Here is a 27455-nt window from a genome sequence, read left to right as displayed (position 1 = left end):
ATGAGAGAAAGAGAGTAAAATGTATCGAGAACAAGCAACAACTAAATGCAGGAATACATACGTACACACTAAGAAGGCAAGAAAGGAGATGGCGATGGGTGCTGGGATAGAACACACTGACACACGTTGCTGACTTGCTGTTGTGGTTACACGTACAACAGCAGCTTAACCTCCAAACCCCATACGGAAGCTTTGCAAGTTTGCATGTTACTCATTTGACCCACCCCTGCCCTCCAGTCCCAGTAGGGCAGTAAGCCAGTCTCGTTCTCTCTTTCTCTATAACACCTAAGAAGGAGAAGAAGGAGAAGGTGAAGGAAGAGGAGGAAGGGAGCCAGACAATGCAAATCCTAGCGCTGGAAAATAGAGAGTGTGGTTAGAAGTGTTGGTGGAGGAAGAGCTCATGCAACCATAAAAGAAGAAAGCAGGCGAACCAAACCAAACATACCAAAGCGAAGCAAAAGAAAGCCACGCATCCAACAAAAGGGCACCAAACTCGTAAAGTGATCGGCGTCATATATAGGGAGCAGCAGCCAGGCCGTCGAGAAGGACAGGGGAGGAGGCACGCAGCCGCAGCAAGCAAGAGCTGCGACTGCGAGCAGGCTAAGCTAAGCGACCTCCGTCCATCGCCCAATCTCTCTCTCTCTCTCTCTCTCTCTCACACACACACAGGCTACTACAGACTACAGGCTACAGAGAGTGAGGAAGAAGAAGCAAGGAAGCGTTGTTTTCGCTCTCTCCATCGACCTTTCGTGGGTGCGCACGCTACCCCGGGTGCGGGAGCGTCGAGTGCGTGGCCGCGGCGGCGGCGTGGGACGGTGACCGGTAAGTTTGTATAATATAAAGCGCGGAGGCCACGCACACCGGAGATGCAGCAGCGGCGCAAGTCGGTGTTCGCGTCCGCGCCGTTCGCGATGAAGCAGGCGGCGCTGGGAGCCGGGGTGGCCGCGCGCAAGAACGGCGCGCCGCTGTCGCTGGCGGCGGTGGTGTTCGCGCTCTTCGTCTTCGCCACGTTCCTGTACAACGAGGACATCACGTCCATCACCGACTTCCAGTTCAGCTCGGGCGCCATCCGCGCCAAGTCCCCCGACCTGCACCTCCTGCAGGAGGCCGAGGCCGCCGCGCACGCCGCCGTCAACACCCTGGCCAAGCGCGGGGAGGAGGTCATCGTGCGCGTCCTCGAGGCGCCGGCCGCCGCCGCCGCGGGGGCGCTGTCGTCGCAGGCGCCCGTCAACGCCACCAGCGTCGTCGTCGCGGCCGCCGCCACCGCCGCAAAGGCCAATAATGCCAACGCGGTGGTGGACGTCGCGCAGGAGAAGGAGAGGGACGTGACGCTCCCGACCGTCACGGGCGGAGGCGGCGCCGACGAGGCGCGGCGGCGCGCGGACGAGGAGGTCGCCGAGAAGGCCGCGTCGGCCAAGGCGGCGGCCGCCACCGCCGCGCTGCGGACCGTGGTGAGCGTGCCGGAGACGTGCGACCTGTACCGTGGCAGCTGGGTGTACGACGAGGTGAACGCGCCCGTGTACAAGGAGGGCGAGTGCGAGTTCCTGACGGAGCAGGTGACCTGCATGCGCAACGGCCGCCGCGACGACTCCTACCAGAAGTGGCGCTGGCAGCCGACGGACTGCGACCTCCCGCGGTACGTCCTCGCGACGCTTCCTCTTCTTTGTTTCTCTCTGATCCGCTTGCTTCCATTCGCGCCGCCCGGAGTCCGGAGATCATCGTCGGTTTCAGTTCAGAAACCTCTCCTGTTTCTCTGGAAACTGACTGATGCCGGTTTCGACCGTTTTCTGCTTCTGCACACAGATAGGACAAGTAGGTACCCAGAATCCAAACTTTGGCACTATATAAAAAAAGATTTTCCGTCATATCAAACTTACGGTACATGTATGGAGTACTAAATGTTGACGAAATCAAAAACTAATTACACAGTTTGGTTATACTTTACGAGACGAACATTTTGAGCCTAATTAGTCAACGATTGAACAATTATTATCAAATACAAACAAAATGCTATAGTGCACCAGAATTCAGACGACGCCAATTCGACCGGCCACTAAACGGGGCCTAGAGTGATGTAGTGCAAGGTGAAGTACACCTTTTTTTTTTAACAAACAAACAAAAAGGACACTACTCTTTAAAGCGTGATCTTGTAAGAACACGGAAATTAATGGTCAGCGTGTCAGATACTACATTAATGCATAGTTAGTACACAGAGCGTTCGAGATTTGCGTATGCATGAAGAATGGAGTGGGACACTGGGACTGTGGGAGTGCGACGCAGGACTCTACTGTCCGTTGCGTTTATGCGCGCCCGTGTTATTACTAAATTCGAATCAGGCACGCCAAAATATTCGGTTTTCCAACCGAGAAACAGCTAGTGGTGGTACAGTATACACACGCACACACGACCTTCCATGAATGATGAATAGAATATACTCCGTCGTCAAGTTAGCTCGACTTATAAACCATATTTTTTTAGCCAACGAATATTATTTTTCTTTCACAACGAATCAGTCAATGGTACTTTTATTCATGGATTATCAGCCCAGCGAACGAGTCACGTATGTGTTGCTAGAGTGAGTACCACTGTTTACATTAGCGGCAGCGGCAAATACATCTAATCTGGTCGGTCTTCCTATCCGATATATTATACCTAATACAGGTTCGACGCGCGGCTGCTGCTGCAGCGGCTTCGCAACAAGCGGCTGATGTTCGTGGGGGACTCGCTGAACCGGAACCAGTGGGAGTCGATGGTGTGCCTGGTGCAGTCGGTGATCCCCAAGGGCGCGAAGACGCTGACCAAGTTCGTCAACGGGGGGTCCAGCAACGTGTTCTACGCGCACGAGTACAACGCGACGGTGGAGTTCTACTGGGCGCCCTTCCTGGTGGAGTCCAACTCCGACAACCCCAAGGTGCACAGCGTCCCCGACCGGGTCATCCAGTGGCACGCCATCGCCAGGCACGCGCGCAACTGGCTCGGCGTCGACTACCTCGTCTTCAACACCTACATCTGGTGGCTCAACACGCTCGACATGAAAGTCCTGTGAGTAGTAGCTAGTGGCTAGTGCGACAGTGAATTGCTGATGCTTGTGCGAACGATGATCGCTGGCTGACGTTATTGTTTTTGTTTCGGTATGCAGCAAGGGCTCCTTCGACCAGGGCTCCACCGAGTACGTGGAGGTGGACCGCCCCGTGGCGTACAAGGAGGTGCTCAAGACGTGGGCGAAATGGGTGGACCGGAACATCGACCCCAACAGGACGACCGTCTTCTTCATGGGCATGTCGCCCAACCACATCACGTACGTCGATCGTAAGCCACGTATTTTTTTTTTCCTCCCTCCGCTCTAGCTATAGGACTTTCAGTATATGTGCATTTTGATTTTCTCCGTAATGCAAGCACGGTTCCTTGAGCACTGGTTTACCAAGAGGGAGATCCAGAACTGCACGAGCGCACGGCTAGGTGCACCACACCAGACGGTGGCACGCACAGTGACGGCTCTGTCAGTTTGGTGGCAATATCATCAGCGCTGCCTTTGCGAGGGGAAAGCTAGTGACAGTGACGGTGAATTCGATCCTACACCTTGCTAACACAGTGACATCTGCTTTGCCTGATCAATGGTTAGGTGCCGAGATAAAGACCAGCGACCTTTCAGAGGTGTAGCACAAGCTATAGCTAGCCGACGCATTCAGTCGTGTTGTAGCAGCATGGCATCTGACCACCACAACAGAATTCCCCCACGTCGCTCCCACATGAGCGGCTCGGGCGGCTCCCCCCCAAACCCTAGCAACCCCTCCCCTCCCCTCCCCCCGCCGCGCCGCCGCCGGAGCTGGCCGCCGGCATGGCCGCCCGTCCCGCAGGGATGGGGGCGGCGGGGCCTTTCTCCTTTCTCTTGGCGGCGCATGCGGTAGCAGGCCGACGGCCCTCCCCTCGCGGGAGCTGCGTGGAGCTCAGCGAGGAGGGCCGTCGCGACTATGGCGGCGTTGGCTGGTGCCCGAGCTGGCGCAGGGGACGGCGGCGGGCTCTCCTTCTCCTTCGCGCGTTCCCCTCCTCCTCTCTTGACGGCGACGGCGGCGACTGCTGGGGCCACCGGTCCAGGCCACGTGAGGTCAGATCCGGTGCCCGGGAGGCCGGATCTAGACTCCAGGTGGCCAGTTCGGCTTCGGGGCCGGCGGCGGGCGGTGCCTGCGGTTGTGGTCAAGACGGAGGCGCGCGGCGGCGGCATGGAGCGCCGGGTTCGGGGCCTGGTGTCCGGATCCGGCGGTCCCAGGGCAGGGGGTGGCGCCCGAGATGGTGGGGCACACGCCCTGTAGCGGTTGGCGGCGAGGTCGGCTACAACATCGGCGGGTGCCTGGGGCGACGAAGATGGTCAGTGACGGCCTCGTCGTGCGGCACTGGGACGCGAGCGGTGGAGCCAGGTCCGGCTATGCGTGGCCCGGACGGAGGGGGTGACGGCCGACGCAGCTGTGCGGCTGCTGCGTGCAGCCGGCGCGTCGATGCCCCTCTGAAGGGGCTTCCATGGGGCGGCGGGACAGCGACGATGGTGGTGAAGGATGGCAGAGGGTCCGGCTTCGCGACCCGGCGTTCGTGCTAGAGGGTTCTTGGGCGAAAGCCTTGGCGACGGCGACGCCATTGGACGCCGCTTCCCTGTTGGGGGCATCGTGTTTCCCCTCTAGCATGTCATCCAAGGGTGAAAACCCTGTCCACTTTGGACGTGCGATGGTGGCGCCATCGGCGTCGCTCCCTTCCTGAAGGCGTCGCATCTGGATTATCGCTGCGGCCTCATTGCGAGGCATGGGTTCGCAACTGGAAGTCGGAGCTGCTCTTCGATGGTTGAGCTTGGCAACGATGACCGGTGGCGGTCGTTCCTTTGGACCCGTCGGGAGGTGACCAGTGGGTGGCCTGCCATGGGAAGTCCAAGCTGCTGGCAGCTTTGCTTCCATGCTCAGCAACGATGATCCATGGCAGTATGTCGTGTTTGTGCTCAATCACGTCGCGTGGGGTGGTTAGCCCCTCGGGTGCCATTTTGTCTACTCGGTTGGCTAACTTTCTTGTACATTATTATATTCTTTCGTCTTAATTGAGCGGCAGAGCTCTTGCCTTTTGTTTAAAAAAAAATTCAGGTCACATGCCTCAGAAAGATGGTTGGCGTAGGTGTATGATCAGTTGAAACGTGATCTCGATACCTACCAACGTACAGACAATATAGCTAGAAACGCATTATGAAATTCTAGGTAGCATTACAGCCTGACTAGCGATTACGACGAGAATATGACAGGCAGGGTAATGGAGTCTGCAAATTTCCCCCGTAGAAACGTTGTTTCAAACAAAGATACGTGTAGAGTGCAAGATACGGGTAATGCAGGTGGGCCATATAAAACTCGATCCAGGCCCACACCCGTGGCCATAGGCATGCACCTCTATATGGGCCCAACTACCTAAGAACAAGAGCAAGCATACGATTCCAGTTTCCCGAGCCCCACGCCGGAATAACGGTGACTCTTCTTCTTAAGCTAATGACAAAAGACAATGGCGATCGATACACATGTGCCCAGTCCGCTGGTTGTGCCCGTAAAGAAGACCACGACAAAGATTTGGACCAGCCTCGCCATTGCATCCTAATAGCCTCTTTTGTTTTTTTGGAAATGTTTGTTACTCAATCCATCTCAAATTATAAGATATTTGACTTTTTTTTGACACCAAGTTTAATCACTCGTCTTATCTAAAATTTTATGTAAAATATCACTTCTTTTGTCATGGCTTGGTTTATTAATAAAAGTTCTTCAAGAATGACTTAAATTTGACTATATTTACACTTTTTTTAATAAGACGAGTGGTCAAACTTGAGGTAAAAAAAATCAAATGTCTTATAATTTAGGATGGAGGGAGTATACACAAAGAGATCCTTATAGTGTTCGATATGCAAAGTTAATTTGATCGCCATGGATTGGAGCCTCGATAAACAACCTGTTCAGTTGGTCGTAAACGATCGTGGATTATAAGCCTGAACAATATTTTTTTCTCACACCAAACCAGCCAGCAGTAATGATCCACGATCGTTTCAGCCGAAACGAACAGACTGAAAGATGGGAGTGGGACGACCAACGCGTCACATGCTGTGCTATAATGGCACCAATATGACCGATTTTTTTTATATTTTAGCCATTTTTTGAAAGTTTCTCACAAATAGGCCCCTGTAGGAAAGATTTCAGAATATGGACCCTTAGTTTGGCGCCATTGATGCTAGCGTCGAGCTAACACGTCTCGGCGCCAGCGTCCCTGGCGCCGAGCTCCTGGGCTCGACGCGAACGTGAAAGGTGACATGACAGGGAGCTCGGCGCCGTAGATCTTGGCGCCGAGCCATTATTACCTATGGGCCCTGCCCCTCTCTTCCTCTCTTCCTCTCCCTCTCTTGCCCTAGCAGAGCAGAGCCGAGCTTCGCCGGCGCCGTCCTCTCTTTCTTCTTTTCCTTAACCTTTCGCGGTTTCTTTCGGCCATTGGTTCTTAGGACCATACAACCACTTCTTGAAACGACACTTCGCCATTGAAAACACCTAAATAAGTAGACATTAGTACATGAACACATATAGCTCAACATTTCAACATATACACTTTGCACTTACTTCATGCTTGTTTGGACACACAAACTCCGACGTATTCTCAGGGTTTATCATAGCTCGATCTCCACAATCGTACAGAGGAGGTTCCTCAAGTCGTCTAACTGCGGCTAGGTGCTTCTCCTTAGCCGTCATTGGTGGAGGGTTAGGGGGGGTGGAACCCACCGCTTGAAGTGCTCACGTGGATGTCTCCCTCTAAACCAATTGTCCAAAAAGAAGATACCTAGGATCAAACTTGTCTGCACCGTCGATCCACTGAAAGAAAAAACACCTCTCATTATCCTACACAACGAGATTCCAACAAAATATTAGTACCATACTTACACAAATAAAGAAAAAAGATAGTGGAAACAATTTCTTACATTAAAATGACTACATGTGTAGAAGCAACGCGCCGCTGTGTCCGGATGTTTCGATTGAAAAACATGGGCCGAGAAACCACAGTCACAGTTAGGGACATGGAGGTCAGGAGGGACGGGGGCATCTTTGCTAGACGCGTCGGAGTATAATTCTCGAGGACGATACCGTTTTCGCCAAAACTCCTCCCAAAACATTTCTTACATCTAACAAAACGGATGTAATTTAACAAACATAAATCAAAACATCACAAATAAATGACAATGAGAACCATAACTACAATACAACCAATTTCTTCCTAAGAACCGAAAGCAGTTAATATTAAACCCTAAACCTAGGGCTTCCCATTTGATGCACAACAATGAACCCATAACATAACTACATGCGTCTAGGTTTGCTAGCTTTTCCATGCCTTAGCATCATTCTACGTTTGTATAATACCCATATATTGAGGGATAGAATGAAACTCTAAGTGATGATGATTATTACGTTAAAAAATCCGACTAATATATACCGAATCGATGCGAAAAAACTAGGAGGGGAGCGATGATACCTTGCTCTCGAAGATCTACGGATCAAATCAAAGTTTTCAAGGTCCAATATACCGATTCATGAGGTAGGGTGAAGTGGGGAGAGAAAAAATCGGAGAGGGAGGAGAAAGAAGAGGAAGAACGCTCGGGCAAGAAGCTTGGCCGGGTTAAATGGCAAGGAGCTCGGCGCCGAGCTCGGCGCTAAGATCTATGGCGCCGAGCTCAGCGCCAGAGTGAGTGGCGCCGAGCTCCCTGCCATGCCACCTTCCACGTTCGCGTTGAGCCCAGGAGCTCGGCGCCAGCGTCCCTAGCGCCGAGACGTGTTAGCTCGACGCCAGCATCAATGGTGCCAAGCTAAGGGTCTATATTCTGAAATCTTTTCTCTAGAGGTCTATTTATGAGAAACTTTAAAAAAAATGGCTAAAATATAAAAAAATTATACCAATATGAATAGAGCACAGGACTACGAACGTTGCAATGCAAGTCGCATCATCAGAGCATCTCAGGGACGACCGAATCTTAGTACTCTTCTGTGCATGTGCATCCCGGTCTCTGAAACTGAGGCCTCGTTTAGATGCATTCCAAATTCAGTTTTTTCACTCTCTCTCTTCATCACATCAATTTTTAGCCGCTTGCATGGAGTATTAAATGTAGGTAAAAAAAATAACTAATTACATAGTTTAGTTGGAAATCACGAGATGAATCTTTTGAGCCTAATTGGTCCACGATTGGACAATATTTACTAAATAAGACGAAAGTGGTACTGTTCATCAGGTTCACTTTTTTTCACCATCTAAACGAGGCCTGAAACTGAAACTGAAAGCATGCATGGAGCACTACTGCAGGCCCGAGGCGTGGGGCAACCAGGACGGGATCAAGTGCGCGATGGAGACGCTGCCGATCACGAACCGCAGCGCGTCGCTGGATGTGGGCACGGACTGGCGCCTCTACGCGGGGGCGCAGGAGGTGCTCCCCACGCTGCGCCGGGTGCCCGTCCACTTCGTCGACATCACCGCGCTGTCGGAGCTGCGCAAGGACGCGCACACCTCGGTGCACACGCTCCGGCAGGGGAAGCTGCTCACCCCGGAGCAGCAGGCGGACCCCAGGACCTACGCCGACTGCATCCACTGGTGCCTCCCGGGCCTGCCGGACACCTGGAACCAGTTCCTCTACGCCCGCATCGCATCCAGCCCATGGCCCGCCCAGCAGTAGGAGCTTCTTCATCTTGCTCCGCGGGCCGGCACCTGACGGACGACACACGGGCCTGGGCTCTCCGGCGTTTCTGCTTGAAGCTGAGCCGAGGACAAAGTTGACACAAGGGAAAGGGATGGGATGCTCGCCATCTTTCTTTCTTTTTCGCTTTCTTTTTTTTTACCAATCTTTCTTTTCTTTTGGTTGCGTAAAGCTGTTCCCTGTTGTTAACCTTCGATTCTTTTGTCGAAACAAGTGGAGGGTCTAGATGCCTAGGAGAAAGCAAAAGCTGAGCATGCATCAGATTGTAATGCAAGGGGGGAAGCAAAGCGGGGGTACATGTAAAGAAGATTTTTTGTGTTACATTTTATATGCCGGTGCACCCAAGGTCAAGAGAAGGTATAAAGATTACCCTCTCGTACGAGGTGCATTTGTTCTTCAATCATGACGAATCCTGTGTCTTTTTTTTAGTATTATTATTACCCATTTCCCTACGAGGTGCAAGTGAACAAACAGTTTGAGAGCTACTGTAACTATCCAATATTTGTTCAGAAAAAGATGAGCAGGAGAATGACCAGTGCACGCCTCTCTGAAGATGAAAAAGCTGTAAAGAGGCCGGACAAAGTTCCCAGCGTTGGAGGAACCTCGTATATGATCTGAGCCACAAAAAAATAAAAGGATTCCGGCTGCATTCATTGAGGCAATCAGCCAGAGCTGCATAGTATAGGGTCAAAAACAAGCAGAGAGGGGTTAACCATTATCCACAGCTCGATAGACTGAGGATCAAAGCATGTATTTGCGGCACAGAAGACGGTCTCGTTCGCAGGAACCGCCAAACGCACTGCACATAACTGGATTCCTGGTTGCAATCGTGGGATGCTCCAGCATCTGGCATCTGCTCGTGCCATTTCCATGATGCTGCCCTGGATACACCACACGCATACACTCCCAGACCCTGAGTCCGTGTCCAACAACGACTTGCTGAGGCGAGCAAGAGCCAAGGGGTACTGAACTGCAGCTGGGACCAGGACTGCAAAGCAGAGTACAGCCAGCTTACCGGTGGACAGGAGACTTTAATGGCGTGGCTAGCGCCCGGACTCTTGCCCCCCCCCCCGTCCCTACACCCGTGCCACTGACCTCCGTCTCGCGTCCCGCGCCTACCCGCCCGCATCTCACCTACTGCGCCCGTCTGCAAGCAGGTGGGGCCTGCCCGCGCTGCCTTCGCCTTTCCGCGCTTGACACCGAGTCGAGACAGCAGAAAGGCGATGAGGGAGATGCAACACTTAGATCTAGTTTTGAAACATCTAGATACAACAATTGCAACATACGACTGAAAACAAATAAAACATTTAAAACATACGTCCGAAACACTTGCAAAAACACCTGAAAACACCATCCAGATAAAACACTTACATAATATGTGTGAAAACAATGCAACATCAAGATAAACACACTTGTAACATACGTCGGAAAAAACAGATGAAACATTGATAACAGGACCTTGCAACATATGTGTCCAACTATTGCAACATATGTGTCCAACCATTACAACATGTGCAACATACCAATGTACTTTTGCAACATACTTCTAAAACATTTGAAACACTTGACCGTTTGTAACATGCGTTTTCACCCTATTCCGTATGAAGCGCAAAGCGGGGGACAGTCGGTTCCGGCCAGCTGGCAGCCGAGGATGGTGGCGCGGCCTAACACGGCCAGTTACGCCTGCACCTGGCCTGGGCCTGGCCAACGACGCCCCCCTCTCCTGGCCGCTTGGCCTGGGGGCGGCGAAGGACGGAGTACGGTGGCGCGGCGGGGGATGGAGGCACCACTGCACTCGGCGAGCACGTGCATGGAGCTTGGAGGCGGAGGGCGAGGTGCCGGCGACTGGGTCCGACGGTAGCTGCAGTCGGCGGGGCGGCTAGCAGCGTACCTCACGCGGAGGATTCCTCCTCTCCGCGGGAGACGGAGGTGCCGCGGGGAATGAGAGCGCCATGGGGGATGGCAGGCGGCGGCGGCACGCCGGAGCGGTTGGCGGCGCGGGATGGAGATGGAAGATACGGATTGGGACAGTCGGACAGCCGCATGGCGCCGTGAAGCCGCGACGCACAAGCGTGGAATGAGGGAGACTAGCTTCCGCGTGGCAGCATTATCAGACTTTTATCATAGCCACTAGGAACCACAGGTATATCTATGCTCATGATTTCTCGGACGCAGACGCCGTGGAGGCGTGGACCACCTGAGAGGCAGAGTTGACACTCTCCACATCAGCATCGTTGGCAGGTTTTGCCAAAAAATGAAGTGAAAACAATTTTGTTGTCCTTTCACCAAAAAAATCAAGAAAATAGTCGTGCTGCTGCTACCATGCTAAGGAAATTGCTTAGAACAACTCTAGTGTTGCTGAAAAGCAAATTGGAGGAAAAGTAAATCAAACCATACACGCCGGAGCGGTCGAACCATGGTTGTCACAATAAAAATTGGACGTAAACGTGTCAAGCCTAGCCAAGTTAGATAGTCAGTATGTTCGCTTGTTGATTTTAGCCAGGACTTATCAGGCAGCCAACAGTGTTTTCCTCTCACAACAAACTAGCACCAGCCGGGCTTATCAGCCCAGAAACCAACCAGTGAACAGGCTGAGTATATCTTGCGTGCGGGCCGGCTACCCAAGCCGGCGCAATCACCCTAACCACACGAAGAGGAAGATGGACGAGAGAGGACGTTTCTTTACTCTATACATATGGATTCCACGATCGGCATTCATACTAAGAGAGTCGAACTCAACTTTTATTCGTTTCTCATTCACGCCATTGGTTGCATCAGCACTACATGTGCCCTAGCGATAGAGTTCGTTGCCTTTCCAAATTCCAAGAATTTGGCAACCCAATTGTTGGACGCTCCTATGAAATGCCAATTAAAACGAAGTTCTAGTAGTAGAATTGTTATGACTTAGATTAGAGTCTATAGATTCACTAGTTCTAATAGTTATTAGCAGCTAAAATTAGTACTAGTGAATTCAAACAGACCTACACTAATAGATCAACTAACTATTAGCTAAAGGCTACTAACTCTTAGTTTCGTTAGCAAGTTTGTGGTTGCTAATATGTGCTAACAATCTATTAGTAACATATTAGCAGATGGATCTAAATGTTTCCTCTATTAATAATAACTAGCTAATAGTGAGCAGATATTAGCTATTAGCTAGCTAACTATCATTGATAGAGGATCTAAAGAGGCCATTAATTTCCCTACAGAGAATTAAAATGAGAGCCCAAGAGTTTAAATAGCCCAACAGATATAAGCCCATTGCCTATGACAACTGCGTCATTGATGTTCCTTCTATACCAGACGTAGGCCTATCTGGCTATCAGCCTATGGTCTCCGCCGGCTCTCTGCAGGGTTACTGTCGTCCATGTCCATGTAGATGCTTATTGATTTTTTTTATATAATCGAAGGATCTAATTTAGTAGAACATGTAAGTTAAACTTCAGTTCAGCTAGAGTGACATAATTAACCGATGATCGGAAACTAAATTGATTGCAACTAAAACCAAAGTAGCTGAAACTAAAAATTTTGGTTATATATTCACTAGGTTTTAAGTGACTGAACTAAGCCTAGTTAGCTCGCCAGGTGGCAAAAGCCCTAATAACTCTAACACCTTCATGTACAGCCACGGCGGCGGCGCAGCAAAAAATCTAAATCCAATCCCTATCTCACATCTCTCTCCCAAAATTCCCTCGTAGCCCAACATTACAATATAGAAAACAAACGCCATGTTCGGCTAATGGTTTCTGTGGCTGATATAAGCCGACTGATATTATTTTGTTGTGAGAGAAAAACATTGTACCATTGCTGATAAGCAGTTCAAGAGAACAGGGCGAAAATGTTTCGAAATTTTCTATTATAAAATGAACATATAAAAAAGGTTGTAATCCTATAAAAAATGATAGCCTTTATATTTGGCTAAATTCAGAAACGATCGAAGGAGGTTCCTAATATAAAACCAATATTACTACTGAGTTTGTCCCGTTCATTTTTTTGACCCTAGGAGTTTTGAAAGCATCTAGGCCCCTAGTTGGATTTCGGTGATTAATGTCAATACAAGATTACTATGACTAACGTGTGTTTTGCAGAGGCAATTAAGTTAGGTCATGGTAATGGAGATCGATTAGGCAATCGAAGTTGTCATGCCCCTACGATGGAAATCGTTTCGGGTTTCAAAGGATGGACGACAAGGTTAAGGATAACTAGTTCTAAGTGTCGATTGAAGTTGGAGAGACACTTAGAGTAGTTTAGGACTTTGTTTTTCCTTTGGCCGTACTATGAAGGGGGGTATGAACGGGTAGCTTGACCTAGTTGAGTCTAGTGAGTTAGGTGTGGTGCACACTTGTTTAAACTAGCTCTAGGTAGCTCCTATGAATGCCCAAGATCCTATGGAGCAAACTTCATTCACATATGTTCGAATGTTGAAAGTGAATGGAGGGTCAAACATTGACCAGACGCTGGCTCCGGTGCGACCGGACGCTGGCCGTAGGGTCCGGTCAGTTCATTTGACCGTGAAGAATAAGTCTGGAGTGACCGGACGCTGGAAGGTCGTGTGACCGGACGCTGAGGGCTAGCGTCCGGTCGACTCCAGTAAGGGTCCAGACTTGGGAAAGAGTGACCGGACGCGTCCGGCCAGTGGTGACCGGACCCTGAGTATCTAGCGTCCGATCGTTTACAGTAAGCATCCAAGAGTGACCGGACACGTCCGGTCGGTACTGACCGGACCCTGACAACGTCCGGTCATCATTTGAAAACTGTTCGCGGGTTGAACTGACCGAAGCGTTCGGTCAAAACGATCGGAGCGTCCGGTCATCCCGCAGAAGCTCATAACGGTTCGTTTTTTAGGCTGCCTTATAAATAGAGGCTCCACTCGTGAGTGGAGTAACTTTTGCTCATTCCAACAGCTGAGAAATACGTTTGTGAGTGCCAAGAAGAGCAAGGTCCTAGTGAGGTGTTTGTGATTTGAGAATCCAAGAGAGTAGCCTCACTAGCAAATCAAGAGTAGCAAAGTGTGCATCCATCTTCTCATTAGGCTTCGCATGGTCAAGTGAGAGTTCGTGCTTGTTACTCTTGGTGATCGCCATCACCTAGACGGCTTGGTGGTGATCGGGAGTTTGGTGTTCACCCGGCGGAGCTTGTGGGTGACCCAACTCAAGTTGTGAGCGGCTTTGGGTGATTCGCCGCGACGGAGTATCGAAGAATCAACCCGTAGAGAGCACTTGATCCTTGCGCGGATCAAGGGGGAGCTACACCCTTGCGCGGGTGCTCCAACGAGGACTAGTGGGGAGTGACGACTCTCCGATACCTCAGCAAAACATCGCTGCGTTCCTTTCTCTCTCTATTTACTTTGAGCACTTACTTTGAGTATTTAATTTGAGCAATTTAATACTTGTTTTACATCCATAGAATTGCTTGCTAGAGTAAGTTTGGAACATAGGTTGCGAGGTTGTTGTGCATTAGTTTGATATAAACACTTTTCTAGGCACAAGGGGTTAATTGGGCTATCCATAGGATTTGATTAGTGCAAGAGAATTTAGAATTAGCCCAATTCACCCCTCTCTTGGGCATCTTGATCCTTTCAATTGGTATCAGAGCCTCGTGCTCACGTTTTTAAGCTTAATCGCTTAGAGCAAGATGTCTCACGGGGATGGACCTCCTCCTATCTTTGAGGGAGATGACTTTCCATATTGGAAAATCCGCATGGAAGCATACTTAGAAGCTCTAGACGTTGGAATACTTAGAGCCGCCTCTCAAGGGTTCCCAACACCTAGGAATGTCGCACAACTTCAAGGCGATGAAGTGAATTATGAAAAATGGAATGCAAAGGCTCGCAACACCATCTTTAGAGGCCTTTGCAAAGATGTGTTCAATCGTGTAAGGAACCACAAAAACGCCCATGCACTATGGTCGGACGTTTGTGCGCTCCATGAGAGAACCAAGAGTGAGCGTGAGGAACGCTATCATCTTGTGATTAAAAAGCTAAATTCTTTTGAGATGTTTTCCAAAGAAAGTGCTAATGAGATGTATTCTCGATTAAATGTTCTTGTAGAGGAAGTCAATGGGCTTGGACTTACTCAAATGTCACCATCCGACGTTGTGAGAAAAATCTTGAGTGTCCTCCCCATTGACAAATATGGGCACATTGTGACCGTGCTACATCAAGGTGATCTTTCCGCCGCTACACCGACACAAATCTTGGGAAAGATCAATGCTCATGAGATGTACATGCACATCACACCACAAGATGGCTCATCCTCTACAAAGAAGAAAGAGAAGGACTTAGCATTCAAAGCTAGCCAAGACAAGGGCAAAGCAAGACTTGAGTATGAGAGCTCAAGTGATGAAGATGATGAAGAAAGCCTTGCCCTCATGGTGAAGAAGACCACCAAGATGCTAAAAAGGCTAAACAAGAGTGACATCAAGTTTGATGGCAAGAAGAAGAAGTCTTCACAAGCTCAAGAAGAAAGCCAATCTCCGAGATGGATTGCTACAATTGTGGCGAACTTGGCCATCTAGCTCATCAATGCACAAAGCCCAAGAAAGACAAGTTCAAGAACAAGGACAAGAAAGATGATTCAAGTGATGAAGATGAAAAGAAAAAGAACAAGCCATACAAGAAGAGAGATGGCAAAAAGAGGGACTTCTATAAGAAGAAGAAGAGTGGCAAGGCCTACATTGTCGGTGATTGGCTCACGGACATTGATTCATCAAGTGGATCATCCGATGATGATAGTGACGATGAGAAGGTGGCCGCCATTGCTATTGATCTTGCATCTTCACCGCCACCATCGCCATCATCCTCTACACACCTATGTCTTATGGCCAAAGGTGAACGCAAGGTAACTAAGAGTGATGATAGTAGTGATGATGAACATGCTAGTGATGATGATAGTGATAGCGATGATGATGACTCACCTACATATGATGATCTTGTCAAAATACTAAGAAAATATACTAAGATCATTAGAAAGAGTAGAGCTACAAATAAAAAACTTGATGCTAAAAATGACTCACTCTTAGCTAAGTGTGACACATTAGAAAAGGCTAATGATGAGCTCAAAGAAACAAATGATTCTATATCATCCAAACTCAAGGAGCTCAAATCTTCTAAGAAAGAGCTTAAAGATAAAAATGATAAACTTGAGTGGGTGCACAATGAGCTTATCACTAGTCATAATAAGCTAAAAGATGAATATACAACTCTAAAGATCAATTATGATACCCTTACTATTGCACAAGAATTCTTACCAAATGAGCCACATGATGCTACTAACCATGTTGTTAAGATTGATATAGCTACCTCATGTGATGATTTAGTTGATGAAAGCTTTGAGCATGGATCTAGTAGCAAGGGCAAGCAAGTGGTTGAGTGCAATGACTATGATGAGTATGTCAAGCTCAAGAGTGACAGTGAGAAGCTCATGAAAGATCTTAAAGAGATGAAAAGTCACAACACCATTGTGCTAGAAACTCTTGATCATGACAAAGAGGTGATCCTTGAGAATGAGAAGCTAAAAGAAGAAATCAAGAAACTCAAGGAGGAGAAGAACAATGATATTCTCAAGGAAGAGAACAAGAAGCTCAAGATGGAGAAAGAGCATCTCAAGGTGGGATTGAGCAAGTTTGCTAGAGGCAAGCATCTCCAAAGTGAGCTACTCATGAATACCGTCATGAAGATGGATAGAAGTGGCATTGGATATATGGCAAGTGTAGAGAAGAAGAAGGCTCAAGCTCAACACCAACAATCAAAGCCAAAGCCAAAGCCAAAGAGATGTTTTGAGTGTGGACAAGAAGGCCACTTTGCTCATGAGTGTCAAACTCCACCACCACAACCCTTGCCCAAGCATGCTAGACCCTTTGCTTTCAATGCTCACTACATGCTTAGAAAAGATTCGAGTGGAAAGATGAAAGTCATGTTCTTAGGTCCCCCCAACAAGAGTAGGCCTAAGAAAATTTGGGTGGCTAAGTCACTTGTTGAGAAGGTAAAGGGCCCTCAACAAGCTTGGTTCCCTAAAGCTTGAATCTCTTGTGTGTAGGTGAACTACAAGACCGGTGGAAGTCATTGGGTTATTGATAGTGGTTGCACTCAACATATGACTGGTGATCCCCGTATGTTCACCTCACTAGATGAAGAGGTAGATGGATAAGAGAAAATAACATTTGGAGATAATTCAAAGGGCAAGGTTAAAGGATTGGGCAAAGTGGCAATCTCAAATGATCATTCCATCTCAAATGTGCTCTATGCTGCTTCATTAAGCTTCAACTTGCTATCCGTTGGGCAATTGTGTGATCTTGGCTTTCAATGCTTATTCACCGAGAAGGAGGTTGTTGTATCCAAAGTAGATGACAATCAAGTGATATTCAATGGATTTAGATACAACAACTTATATCTAGTTGACTTCACCTCCAAAGATGTAAACTTGAAGACTTGCCTATTCACCAAAACAACACTTGGGTGGCTATGGCATAGAAGACTTGCTCATGTTGGGATGAGCTCACTCAAGAAGCTTATGAAGAATGATTTGGTGAGAGGATTGAAGGATGTGAAGTTTGAGAAGGACAAGCTTTGTAGTGCATGTCAAGCCGGCAAGCAAGTTGCAAACACTCATCCAACCAAAGCTTTCATGTCAACCACAAGAGTGCTAGAACTCCTACACATGGATTTATTTGGACCAACAACATACAAGAGTTTGGGAGGAAATCTCTATTGCCTTGTGATTATGGATGACTATTCAAGATATACATGGGTGTTTTTCCTTCATGACAAATCCAAAGTTGCATCTTGTTTCAAGAAGTTTGCCAAGAGAGCTCAAAATGAATTTGAAGTGAAGCTCAAGAAGATAAGAAGTGACAATGGCAAAGAGTTTGACAACACAAACATAGAAGCTTATTGTGATGAAGTTGAAATCAAACATGAAGTCTCCGCAACCTATATTCCTCAACAAAATAGTGTAGTTGAGAGGAAGAACCGGACTTTGATCACTCTTGCAAGGACAATGCTAGATGAGTACAACACCCCCGAAGCTCTATGGGCGGAAGCAATCAACACCGCATGTTATGCATCCAACTGCCTATTTCTTCAAAAGTTCCTTGTCAAGACACCATATGAGTTGCTCAATGGGAAGAAGCCAGACGTCTCCTTCTTTAGGGTGTTTGGTTGCAAGTGCTACATCTACAAGAAGCGGTAACACCTAGGGAAGTTTCAAAGACATTGTGATATAGGTTTTCTTGTTGGCTACTCATTGAAGTCCAAAGCATATAGAGTATTCAATCATGCCACCGGCTTGGTTGAAGAAACATATGATGTGGAATTTGATGAATCTAACGGCTCCCAAGGAGCACATGAGAATCTTGATGATGTAGGTGATGAACCATTGAGGGAGGCTATGAAGAATATCTCGGTGGGAGACATCAAGCCAAAAGATGATAAAGATGATGTACAAGTCATTAACCAACCTTCTTCATCAAATGTACCATAAGATGGTGAAAAAGATGAGAGAGTAGAAAATGAAGATACTCATATCTCCCATGAGCAAATGGTGGTACAAGCACAAGATGTTGATGCTCCACAACCTCCTCCTCAAGTGGTCAATAGAAGAAATACACCTCTCCTACAAGATCATCCACAAGATCTCATCATAGGGAGTCCATCAAAGGGTGTAATAACTCGATCTCAAAAACTTACTTCATTTATCACTCATCACTCTTTTGTCTCTTGCTATGAGCCTACCAAGGTAGAAGAAGCTCTTAAAGATCCAGATTGGATCAATGCCATGCATGAAGAGTTGAACAACTTCACTCGCAATGAAGTTTGGAATCTTGAAGAGCGACCAAAAGGTGCAAGAGTCATTGGAACAAAGTGGGTGTTCCGCAACAAGCAAGATGATCAAGGTGTTGTTGTGAGGAACAAGGCAAGACTAGTTGCAAAGGGATTCTCTCAAGTTGAAGGTTTAGATTTTGGAGAAACCTTTGCACCGGTTGCAAGATTAGAAGCCATCCGTATCCTTCTTGCATATGCATCACATCATGAAATGAAACTATATCAAATGGATATGAAAAGTGCATTCTTAAATGGCTTTATTAATGAACTAGTCTATGTTGATCAACCTCCCGGGTTTGAAGACCCTAGATATCCTAATCATGTTTATAGGTTGTCCAAGGCACTATATGGGCTTAAGCAAGCCCCAAGAGCTTGGTATGAGCGCCTTCAGGATTTCCTTATTGAGAAGGGCTTCACCATTGGGAAGGTCGACACCATATTATTCACCAAGAAGCTTGATGGGCATATCTTCATTTGTCAAGTATATGTTGATGATATCATCTTTGGATCATCAAATGAAGACTCATGCAAAGAATTTGGTGAATTGATGTCTAAGGAGTTCGAGATGTCAATGATTGGTGAGCTTATATTCTTTCTTGGTTTTCAAGTCAAGCAAATGAAAGAAGGCATCTTCATCTCTCAATAGAAATACATAAAAGATCTTCTCAAGAGATTCAAGATGGATGAATGTAAGCCAATCAAGACCCCAATGCCTACCAATGGACATCTCGACCTAGATGAGGGAGGTAACTCGGTTGATCAAACTCTCTACCGTTCTATGATTGGTAGCTTGTTATATTTAACCGCATCTAGGCCCGATATCATGTTTAGTGTGTGTATGTGTGCTAGGTTTCAAGCTAGTCCTAAGGAAACACATTTAATTGCCGTAAAAAGAATCCTTAGGTATCTTAAGCACACGCCAAGCATTGGTCTTTGGTATCCCAAAAGAGCTTTATTTGAATTAATTGGCTATTCCGATTCGGATTACGTCGGATGCAAAGTTGATAGAAAGAGCATGTCCGAAGGGTGCCATTTGCTTGGTAGATCACTTGTGTCTTGGTCCTCCAAGAAACAAAATAGTGTGGCTTTGTCCACCGCCGAAGCGGAATACATTACCGCGGGTGCTTGTTGTGCACAAATATTATACATGAAACAAACTTTACTAGACTATGGAGTAGTTCTAGAGAAAGTACCTCTTTTGTGCGACAATGAAAGTGCGATAAAACTTGCAAATAATCTGGTTCAACACTCTCGCACCAAGCATATAGATATCCGCCATCACTTTCTAAGAGATCATGTAGCTAAAAATGATATATCACTAGAAGGTGTAAGATCCGAAGATCAATTAGCGGATATCTTCACTAAACCGCTAGATGAGGCTTCATTTTGTAGATTGCGGAATGAGCTCAATGTACTTGATTTTAGTAACTTCACTAAAAATTGAGCTTGTGTTGTCCCTTGCATTCATGTAATATACAACACGTTTAATTTGTGGCAATGCATATAGGGCTTATCTAACATGGTTAAGATAACCGTCGAAAAGCATGTGAAGAAGCTTAACCTTGGATCAAACTTGACAAGCAACTAGATTTACTTACAAGTATTACATATGCATGAATGTTGTTTTGTCGTTTTGTTCCATTTGCCCTCTTGTTGCCTATTTTCTTAAAAAGAATTATAGCATAAGGCAAAATATTTTGAAAAAAATGAGGGTTTGAGAGAGGTCACTCACATCAGTCCCAATTGGTGTTTATTTGGATCTTATTCAAGTTGGGACTTGATTGGGAACAGGCAGCGCGAAGGAAGGTTGAAGGTTTGCTGGAAAAGGAGCACCGGACGCTGCTGTCCAGCGTCCGGTCAGTTCATAGGAGGTGAACTGCTACTGAAGGAGTGACCGGACGCTGCGTCTGTGCATCCGATCAGGAAGGGTTCAGCGTCCGGTCGATCAAGGAAGGACTAGCAGTATTGACCGGACCCTGCCTGCGTCCGGTCATGGATCACCGGATGCGTCCGATCCTGATTCCAGAGGTTTTGGACCTCTCTAGAATCGACCGGACGCTGGGTGGTAGCGTCCGGTCGCTACCACCGGAGCGTCCGGTCAGTGGATCTTGCGCGTTTTCAGGACTCCTTTCTCCGATTCCTTTTCTGTCGCATGTGGGGAACTATTTAACAGCAAGACCATACCCCTGTTCGACCTCAACCTGCCATGACCTAGCCCAAGCCGCCGCCGCAGCCTAGCCGCGTGCCACCTGCACTGGTCACCTCGCGCCCTCGCCTCGCCACGCCACCGCGCTCGGCCCCCGCTCGTCAGCCACGCTCTAGCCGAGCCCTCAGCCGAGCTACGAGCCCCGTCCTCACGCACCACCACCGACCCGTTGCAGCCACGCACCGCCGTCCCACGCGCCACCGCGTCTGCTCAGCACCACACCGTGCTCCAGCCTCCTCGCGCCTCAGCTCGCCGCTCCACCGTCGCCAAGGCTGCCGGTCTTCACGCTAAAGTGCCCTAGCCTTACCATCCCCTTGATTGGTAAGGCAAGCTTTATTTTTCAATATTGATCTATACATTGGTGACCTAGATCGATTTGTTGTCTCTGATTCTCCATTACATTCAGGACATTTACCCTAACCCTAGCCCGGTTCCGAGGATCCCTCGCGTGACATCTTATCTATTCTCGGTTTGCGGATCGTCAGGTAGAAAGCCATACGATTCAAATTCGCATCTACATTGCTTTCTCTATTAGGGTTTCACATCTATTAGACATATGGTATTTATTTGTATATCCATCTATTCTATCGTGCAGCGAGTCGGTTCCGTTGTGTTTCGTCTAGCAGTTGGCAGTCAACTCGGAGCCAAGCTCGCGAGTAAGGATCAAGGCCAAGCCTCGAAAGCAGCAATTTGACAGTTGATCTTCATCAGCGACAGTTCACCATCTTGTCAGTTCAGATGGCTCGCACCAAGAATGTTGGTGGTGGCCCAGGTGATGATGATCGGAGGCCCCTGCCTCGCCAGCCAGCCGGATCTAAAGGTAAGTCAACCAAGCAGGTAACATCCAAGAAGCGGAAGTACCCCGACACAGAGACAGCGAGAGCAGCAGCTGTTGTAGAGGTCGCAGAGCGTGCCGAGAGAGGTGGTACCCACAGCGGAGTTGTCATTGCAGATCAGCCAGTTTCACCCGCAGTCAGAGCTGCGATCGAGGATGTTGAGCGTCGTCATGGTAGTCCAGCTGGGACTGCCATGCTTGCAGGACGATGGGTTGCCATTGAGGAGGGTCCGTCAGCACAGCAGCAGCCCCCACCAGCAGAGCCTCAGCCAGCCCAGGAGACTCAGGAGGGTCAGGAGACCGAGCCGGCACCTCAGCTATGCCGCTTGAGTCATACCAGTGCTGCAGTTCCACCGAGGCCAGTTACACAGCGCAGGGGTTCACGCCCTCTGCCTAGACCACAGGGTCCGCCTCCAGTGGTTCACCTCGACTTGAGGGCCGCTACAGCCAGGCAGGTTCAGCAGCTGTGGTTTGTTGAGTTTGAGGTTTGGTTTCCTCCAAGGAGGGATGAGAGAGCAGCTGAGGGGTTCTATACGCCACTGCAGGAGGATTTCTACAATGCATATCTTAACAGTGGGGCAGTGTTTAGATCACAGAGGGTCTGTCAGATAGAGTCCATTGTGGTAGCAGCCGGAGAGAGCATTCGGCAATACTTGTCATATTTGCCAGGACTGACAGATTTGATTGGACGGACGGGCATATATGTACCTTCTTGGGTCTGTCAGTTTTATGCCTCGCTCTACATCGATCCTCATCACAGATTCATTCACTTTGCTTTCAAAGGCAAAGACTACAGAGTGACTAGTGGCAGAGCCAGGGAGATACTGAGACTACAGGAGCAACCTATAAAGATGCATGAGGTTTGCTATGGATAGCAGGAGCCTCCCAGGCGTCCTCATGGAGGGCAGGTGCCCCCTACAGATTTAGTGCGGCATTGCTTCAAGGAGCCATTTGGAGAGGGGTCGAGCAGGAACCCCAGTGACTTGACTCCTATAGCGAGGATACTAGAGGCCATCATCAGGAGGACACTACTTCCCAGGTTGGGATACAGGGAGGGCCTAACTCGCTTACAGCTCTGGCTTCTCAATGCCATCATGCAGATAACAGTATTTGACATCTGGGACCTCCTTCTTTTAGAGATGGAGGATACTATAGCTGAGGGATTCAAGGGTCGCAGGCAGCTTCCCTATGCTCACTGGATCATGTTCCTCATCCACAGAGTTGTGCTTGATAAGCCCCCTGGCATGATGGATGAGTATACAGGTGCCACTACAGAGTTCCTAGCCTACAACCTGTCACAGAGGATCAGACACACCACTCCTCAGGCACCCAGACAACCTAGCCGTTGTCCCAACGTGCCAGAGTCCGCAGCTCAGCAGGATGAGATCATCAGAGGGATTGCAGCCACTGAGGAGGAGGAGCTAGAGGCACAGCAGGAGTTGAGCGAGTATAGTGATAGCTCCGACAACGACTACCAGCCTATACCTCAGATGCCTCCACGCAGACATGATGCAGAGGCCGGTAGCTCCAGTTCTGCACCACCTGCTCCGCAGACAGACCCCGCTCTCATAGCTATTCTTGAGCGGATGCAGCAGGATCAGACACGACAGGCACAGGAGACAGCTATCAACTTCGCATAGTTTTAGGCTCGTCAGGACGAGTTTCAGCGGCAGCAGCAGCTCCTTCAGCACCAGCAGTTACTTATGCAGCAGCAGCTCATGGGATTCATGCAGCATGTAGTGACAGCCATTGGGATCCCACTGCTACAGATTTCGCCCCAGCTTGCACAGCCTCCTACCACTTCGACGACTCCAGCAGTACAGCCCATCGGGCTCTAGAGTCAGGAACAGCCTCCAGCTCAGTTTACTTCACCTCCTATACAGGTGTCCCAGTGGTTAGCCTCACCTAGTGTAGCCCCACAGTTCACTCCTTATCACACGAGTTTCTCACCAGAGCAGTCTTCCTCGCTATTCGTGCCTGACACGTCAGTCTCCAGGAGTCTTGGAGCATCTTTCAGCGAGTTGACTAGCATGCCTACTCCGCCTCACATGCATACTACCGGTCTGTCTACAGCAGCTCCAGCTATCATGACTACTCAGAGGCTCCCCTCGTCTGTCGCCTTGTCAGATCCTACGACAGACATACTTGTAGCTTTATAGGCAGCACCAGCCCCAGCTCAGACCCAGACCGCTTCAGCGATACTTCCTGCTTCAGAGGGTCAGTCAGTTCAGAGCTCAGGGTCCAATGATGATGGCACCCAGTTCCATCTTGCTCCACGTACTTCAGCGCCCGACTCGTCCGCTGCAGCCCCACCGACCGACCCTTAGGTTTTGGTGTTTGACGCCAAAGGGGGAGAGGGTTTGAGTATGTAGACTTAGGGGGAGCGAGTTTTAGGGGGAGCTAGTTATCTAGTATTAGCTTATTATATACATTTGGAGTTTTATTTGTGTGATACACTATTACTTATGCATTCGTGTGTTTACTTTCATGCATACTATTATATATATGTGATAGTGCTATCTACGTGATTGTGATATTTGACATGTGTGATTTCTACCTTGCATTATCTATATGTCATATCACTTGTGTAATGCTCATTTGCCTTTTGCTTCCGTGTTTATACTTTGAAGCAAATGAGCTTTGTTATTTGTACTCATGCTTAATTCATATCCTTTGAGTACATTGTGTTGGCTTGGGTCATATAAGCTTGACTAACTCTTTTGTTCTTATTGACAAAAGCTTATATGAACCAAGCCTGTCAAAAACCTCACTCCACAACATACTCGAGGTAGTATTGTCATCAATCACCAAAAAGGGGGAGATTGAAAGCATCTAGGCCCCTAGTTGGATTTCGGTGATTAATGTCAATACAAGATTACTATGACTAACGTGTGTTTTGCAGAGGCAATTAAGTTAGGTCACGGTAATGGAGATCGATTAGGCAATCGAAGTTGTCATGCCCCTACGATGGAAATCGTTTCGGTTTTCAAAGGATGGACGACAAGGTTAAGGATAACTAGTTTTAAGTGTCGATTGAAGTTGGAGAGACACTTAGAGTAGTTTAGGACTTTGTTTTTCCTTTGGCCGTACTATGAAGGGGGGTATAAACGGGTAGCTTGACCTAGTTGAGTCTAGTGAGTTAGGTGTGGTGCACACTTGTTTAAACTAGCTCTAGGTAGCTCCTATGAATGCCCAAGATCCTATGGAGCAAACTTCATTCACATATGTTCGAATGTTGGAAGTGAATGGAGGGTCAAACACTGACCGAATGCTGGCTCCGGTGCGACCGGACGCTGGCCGCAGGGTCCGGTCAGTTCATTTGACCGTGAAGAACAAGTCTGGAGTGATCGGACGCTGGAAGGTCGTGTGACCGGACGCTGAGGGCTAGCGTCCGGTCGACTCCAGTAAGGGTCCAGACTTGGGAAAGAGTGACCGGACGCGTCCGGTCAGTGGTGACCGGACCCTGAGTATCTAGCGTCCGGTCATTTACAGTAAGCATCCAAGAGCGACCGGACGCGTCCGGTCGGTACTGACCGGACCCTGACAGCGTCCGGTCATCATTTGAAAACTATTCGTGGGTTGAACTGACCGGAGCGTCCGGTCAAAATGATCGGAGCGTCCGGTCATCCCGCAGAAGCTCATAACTGTTTGTTTTTCTGGCTGCCTTATAAATAGAGGCTCCACTCATGAGTGGAGTAACTTTTGCTCATTCCAACAGCTGAGAAACATGTTTGTGAGTGCCAAGAAGAGCAAGGTCCTAGTGAGGTGTTTGTGATTTGAGAATCCAAGAGAGTAGCCTCACTAGCAAATCAAGAGTAGCAAAGTGTGCATCCATCTTCTCATTAGGCTTCGCGTGGTCAAGTGAGAGTTCGTGCTTGTTACTCTTGGTGATCGCCATCACCTAGACGGCTTGGTGGTGATCGGGAGTTTGGTGTTCACCCGGCGGAGCTTGTGGGTGACCCAACTCAAGTTGTGAGCGGCTTTGGGTGATTCGCCGCGACGGAGTGTCGAAGAATCAACCCGTAGAGAGCACTTGATCCTTGCGCGGATCAAGGGGGAGTTACACCCTTGCGCGGGTGCTCCAACGAGGACTAGTGGGGAGTGGCGACTCTCCGATACCTCGGCAAAATATCGCCGCGTTCCTTTCTCTCTCTATTTACTTTGAGCACTTACTTTGAGTATTTAATTTGAGCAATTCAATACTTGTTTTACATCCATAGAATTGCTTGCTAGAGTAAGTTTGGAACATAGGTTACGAGGTTGTTGTGCATTAGTTTGATATAAACACTTTTCTAGGCACAAGGGGTTAATTGGGCTATCCGTAGGATTTGATTAGTGCAAGAGAATTTAGAATTAGCCCAATTCACCCCCCCTCTTGGGCATCTTGATCCTTTCAAGTTTGCATCAAGCACAAAGCTATCGTTGCGTGTTTCTCCAATTATACTAACCACATTAGCTTTAATTTTAGGCAATTTTTGTCAACATGACACTTAAAAATGTGCGATTTGGTCCTGAATACATGGCCGCCTCTCCACCGCCAGTGACGCAACACCGGGGCACTACCCCTGCACGCTGTATTGTTTGCCTCCGTGCCCATGTGACATCTTCCTTTTCCCCTCTATTCCTATTCCGACCCTAGCTCCAGCCCTATCCCTTGGCTGCCATGGGGCTCTTCCTTTGCCCCATTTGGTCCGCTACCCCTCTAATTGATGTCACAGTTATGTGCTATCCCGCACATCAGCCACCATCTTAAGTGCGTGGCCACCGTCTTAAGTGTGTGGCCACCGTCTCTGTGCTTGAAGGGAGGAAGGAGCATGACACATGAACCCAAGAGAGTAAGAAAGGGAAGGGAGGGCACAAAAGTCATTTTACTAGTTGCATGTTCTAGAGATAAAAACCATATTTTCGTGGTATAGTGCATACAAAACTATTGACGAAGTTGGAAACATGATTTTATGGTATGGTGCGTATTCACGGTTTTAGAGAGTTAAAAACTACAGTGATAAGTACAAGTCAGTTTGGTAGAGCTTCACTTCTTGATTCTTGAGCTTCAATTCTTGTTTATCTAGTAGAGAGATTCTGGTAGGAGAGTAGGGTGAGAAGTGATTCTCGTGGTGGTTTCAATAGGAAGAAGTGGAGAGAAGTTTTTTTTGAGCTCCAAACTTGTAATGTAAATGAAGAAGTAATTCTTATTATATAGTTCCCCATCAGAATCTAGTTGCACTTTTGGTAGAGCTTTACAGAATCAGCTCGAATAAACTAGGAGCGAAGTTATTATACCAAACATGCCCTACAATATGTTGTGGACAAAACCACTCTTTACATGTGTCCCATGGATGAAAATCCCTATTTTTATGAGATGTCGTTAACCGGCTAGAATTGTTATAAAAAAACTGGCTAGAATTTGTCCATGGGAATATGGGATTCACAACATTTTTCTTCATAAAAAAACAAAAACAAAAACAAAAACAGAGCAGTTGCCTGTTCGTTTGAACTTATCAGTCGGCTTATCAGTTAGAATCTATAGTATTTTTCTCTCGTAACAAAAATAACTTGAGTCGACTTATCAGCCAACTCTCGGTCGATGGTGGTGCAGTTGGCCGCCGCTTTTCGTGAACCATAATCCGTCATCGCCCATCAGTCATCACCGACAACGTAGCACAGGCGCGGGCGAAGAAGCAAAAGCTTCCATGATTCAGTGGATAATAAGCTTGACCGGTGGAGTATTGACTACGAATAAAATATGATGCTCGCAGTTGCAGTCCGAGTCAACGTAGCAGGGAGCCAAGGATCAAGGATCATCGTCGTCGACAGCAAAGGCAAAGCGGTCAAAACCACAGCTACGTCTAGTCTAGAGTCC

The 27455-nt window shown here is 48.2% G+C and overlaps 1 protein-coding gene across 1 annotated transcript; it reads left to right on the top strand.

Moving 5' to 3' along the window:
* Nucleotides 1-275: 275 nt before the first annotated feature.
* LOC136535873 (xylan O-acetyltransferase 6-like) lies at nucleotides 276-9146 on the top strand. Its single transcript, XM_066528307.1, has 4 exons — nucleotides 276-1636; nucleotides 2662-3042; nucleotides 3140-3298; nucleotides 8347-9146. Exons 1-4 carry the CDS (start codon nucleotides 867-869, stop codon nucleotides 8711-8713), a joined length of 1677 nt encoding a protein of 558 aa, XP_066384404.1. The 5' UTR covers nucleotides 276-866; the 3' UTR covers nucleotides 8714-9146.
* Nucleotides 9147-27455: the final 18309 nt, after the last annotated feature.

This window comes from Miscanthus floridulus, chromosome 2 (assembly GCF_019320115.1).
Source record: "Miscanthus floridulus cultivar M001 chromosome 2, ASM1932011v1, whole genome shotgun sequence".
NCBI classification, from domain to species: domain Eukaryota; kingdom Viridiplantae; phylum Streptophyta; class Magnoliopsida; order Poales; family Poaceae; genus Miscanthus; species Miscanthus floridulus.
This window is presented reverse-complemented; position numbering and strand designations above follow the sequence as displayed.